This window comes from Corapipo altera, unplaced genomic scaffold, assembly GCF_003945725.1.
Source record: "Corapipo altera isolate COAL_440 unplaced genomic scaffold, ASM394572v1 135, whole genome shotgun sequence".
Classification (NCBI taxonomy): Eukaryota; Metazoa; Chordata; class Aves; order Passeriformes; family Pipridae; genus Corapipo; species Corapipo altera.
The window spans coordinates 123,891-127,343 of record NW_020885122.1 but is presented as its reverse complement, the minus strand read 5'-3'; the positions used below and the strand labels follow the sequence as shown (position 1 = coordinate 127,343).

The window sequence follows — 3,453 nt, the reverse complement described above, 5'->3', positions numbered from 1 at the left end:
TTGAAATAACCTATAGGGTAGAGAATGAACAGATGTTTTCTCTCCTTCTCATACTGAAATGTTAGTCTTTTTAGATGATTTATATCCCCCCTCAAAATCAAATTGAGTTCTCTAGAGAAATGTACCACAAAAGCCATTTTTTATGCCTTATTTCCCGAATTTCCACTTCTATTTATTTCTCTCAGTGCAACAACAACAAATACCACAGAAATAACTATGAGACAGGGGAATAAATGGGATGTGACTGAAAATGCTCATTTTTGTCACTCGGGCAGGAACCAGTCGGTGTTTAGAATGTTCAGCCAGAAGCAATGTGGACACAGCCACAAGAAGACCCAGGGACTGCTTAGTCCAGTTCACATTTCACGCTGAATCTCCAGCATTTCAGTCCATGAGAGTTACAGGATAAGGGATTACTCACAGGCTGAGACATTTCCATAAATGTCGTTCAAGCAACTCTGCTTCAGCTGCTCTGAGAGATTCACAGAGAAAATGAAGGAATGTTTTCTTCTTTGGGCATCCACAGTAATTGTATCTGAGTCAGTAATCTCAGTTCTCTTTTTCTCTTGTGTCCCAAAAAATGGAAGATTTTAATCCTGTCCTTGTTTCAGCCCAGTTCAAGAGCAGCAGCTCATGGCTGGCTGAGGGGAGTGTCCACGGGTTTAAGCTGGTGACACAAAGGGACGAGTTTGGTTTCCTGCTGATATCAAATGTTCAGATATGATGTGAGTTTGATGTCCCCTTCAAACAGAAACACTTCAGCCTTTCTGTCAGAAAGGGCTCACAAAGCATGACTTTCACACACAGTGAATAAACTCTGCCAGACCTAAATCTTTCGGGTGGTTCATAGCGTGTTTCACTTGATCCCATCATTGCAGGACTCTTCCAGATCCTCCATGATCAAATCCTGCTGGTTATTCACCCAGTTTCCTTTCTTCACTGGTTTCCTCTCCTCCTTAGCTGTTTGAAAAGACTGATCCTGGGGCGTCTGGCACTGGGCAGCTGGCAAGAGGTCATTGCTGTGGCCTGGCTGGGAATAGACCTCCCTGGAGCAGAGCTGGAGTTTGAAGACACCCTGGAAGCCCCGGCGGAAGTTTTCGTTACAGAACCCGTAGATGATGGGGTTGACACTGCTGTTGAAGAAGGCCAGCCAGTGAGCAAAGGGATAAATGTAGATGTTGATGAGCTGCAGCTGGAGGTCGGAGAGGCTGGCGTAGTCCGAGAGCAGCATCAGAGTCCACAGGGGGAGCCAGGACAGGGTGAAAAGCAGAGTCACCACAACGAGCATTTGGATGGCTTTCTGTTTCCTCTTCCAGGTGCTGTGCCTCTGCTCCTGGCCGCGCTCCCCAGTCCCGGCTGTGTGGGAGAGGGCGACGCTGATCCGGGTGTACATGATGACGATGAGCGACAGGGGAGCCAGGTAGATGTTGGCAAAGAGAACCGTCGTGTAGATCTTCCTCATCGCCGGGTCAGGCCAGTCCTCCCGGCACCAGTACACCGGGCGGGTGTCGTTGCCGGGGCCCAGGATCACCCTGAAGTGCTTCTCCTCCTGCACCTGCAGCAGGACTGCCGAGGGACACATGATGGCCACGGCCAGGATCCAGATGACCGCGACGATGGTGACGGCGGTGGGGATGGTCAGCTTCTGCTTGAAGGGGTACACGATGCACCGGAACCTGGCAAGGTGGCAAGGACACAGGGGACACGTGTGGAGAAGCCATTTGAGGAATGCTTCATCACCCGGCTTTAAGATTTAGCCCCCAGTTTTCCTCTACCTAATACTGATTCCCTCGGTTTACCTTAATATGTTCATTTTCTACCCTAATGGTTATTTCAAATAACCCAAATTTTCCCTATGCAATTTAAAATGCACACGCATTTTAAATTGTTTTTTAAAAAACAAAGATGGAGTCATCTCGTCCTCTTTTATCAGCAGCTGCTTGTGATGCTCCACTTAGCTAAGTCAGGTATTAACACCTCTGCTATCCAGCTTAACAGCTGAGGCACAAACCAATTCCAGGCCAGACAGGACAGCCTGGCTTCACCATCTTGAAGAGATACCAGTGGAAGAGCAAATTGCTGTGCCTGCTCTTTAGACCTGGCCACATCTTGTTTGGCTTAACAACCTTAGCAGAAAAATACATCTAATTTATTGCGGTGTTGGGTGAGTTCATGAACAGGCTCATTGTGGTCAGAGGGCAGAGGGAGGTGAGAGTGGTGGTCACAGACTCTGCAGCATCTTACCTGTCCACGGCAATAGCAACCAGAGTGAAGACAGAGGCAGAAACAGAGATTCCTTGGACCATCCCGCTCATCTTGCACACCAGGCTCCCAAAAGGCCATCCTGGAAGGAAACAGGTGGTTGGAATAGCTGCCATCTCACTGCAGGACTCTACTTAAAATTATTTGCTCTTGTCTTCCATTTCCTGAGTAGACTCCTGGAATGGTCCTGGTTAGAAGGGACCTTAAAGATCATCTCCTTCCAACCCCTCTGCCAGGGACGGGGACACATTTCAATATCCCAGCTTGCTCCAAGTACCAACCAACCTGGCCTTGAGCACTTCCAGGGATGGGGCAGCCACAACTTCTCTGGGCTTATGTGCATAAGAGGAATTTTCTGCCCTGGAACTAAGAGATCAAGGGTTAGGGAGGCAAAGAGTGTGGAAGCAGATGCTTTGTCAGCTGCCTTGGGTGACTTTCTGATGCTCCAGATAAAATGAGACATCAAGACAGGAAAGGGAATTGACTGCTACAGTGGATCGTTCTCTGCATCTAACTCATGTCATCCACCAAGACTTCCCAAACATATCACCTGGCAATGGGAGAATAATCCCTTCCTAAGGATGAGGGACGTGGAAGTCAGCAAGCAATCAGAAGGTGGGTTAGAGGCTTGTCTTCCTCACCCCTACTCCCAGTGACTCGAAATGCCCACAGAGCCCCCTTTGAAGCACAGCCCCAGCTCTCCCTGCCCCTGGTGCGAGCCAGCCCACCTGCAATGATGTTGTCCAGGAGGGTGGTGGGCATGCAGAAGATCCCCACCAGCAGGTCACTGACAGCCAGGTTCAGGATGAACAGGTTGGTGACCGTCCGCATGTGTTTGCTCCGCAGGACGACGAAGCAAACCAGCCCGTTGCCCACCATGCAGAGGAGGAAGATGAGGAGGTAGGATACGATGAAGACAGCGGCCACTGAAGGCTGGTGAAGGTAGAAGTCCACGTAGGAGACGTTGCCTTCCAAGTAGAGGTACTTGTATGTCCCATTGTAATTCAGTGCGTGGGGCCAGTCGAACGAAGCGTTGGAGTCCATTTTCTTACTCGTGTTCTAACGTGCCCTAGAATATATTTGTAAAAAAAGCCTTTTTTTGCAATTGATCCTTATGAATCTATTATTATTATTATTACTGTTATTACCTGCCTGGAGTACACTGTGTTCTGAAACACATGCAAACCTCAT

General features: G+C 48.8%; 1 protein-coding gene across 1 annotated transcript; it reads right to left on the bottom strand.

Annotated features, from left to right (window-relative positions):
* Positions 1–502: 502 nt before the first annotated feature.
* Positions 503–3,453, bottom strand: NPFFR2 (neuropeptide FF receptor 2). Its single transcript, XM_027669984.1, has 4 exons — positions 3,424–3,453; positions 2,991–3,321; positions 2,245–2,344; positions 503–1,676 (listed from the first exon to the last, which is right to left on the bottom strand). The coding sequence occupies exons 1-4, from the start codon at positions 3,451–3,453 to the stop codon at positions 857–859; spliced, it is 1,281 nt and encodes a 426-aa protein (XP_027525785.1). The 3' UTR covers positions 503–856.

Excerpts from the sequence above, each read along its gene's own strand:
- NPFFR2 (XM_027669984.1), bottom strand. The coding sequence starts at position 3,453 with ATGAGGTTTGCATGTGTTTCAGAACACAGT. Across the intron at positions 3,322-3,423 it reads CATGTGTTTCAGAACACAGT|AACACGAGTAAGAAAATGGA; the intron begins GTACTCCAGGCA and ends AGGGCACGTTAG. Across the intron at positions 1,677-2,244 it reads GTTGCTATTGCCGTGGACAG|GTTCCGGTGCATCGTGTACC; the intron begins GTAAGATGCTGC and ends CCACCTTGCCAG.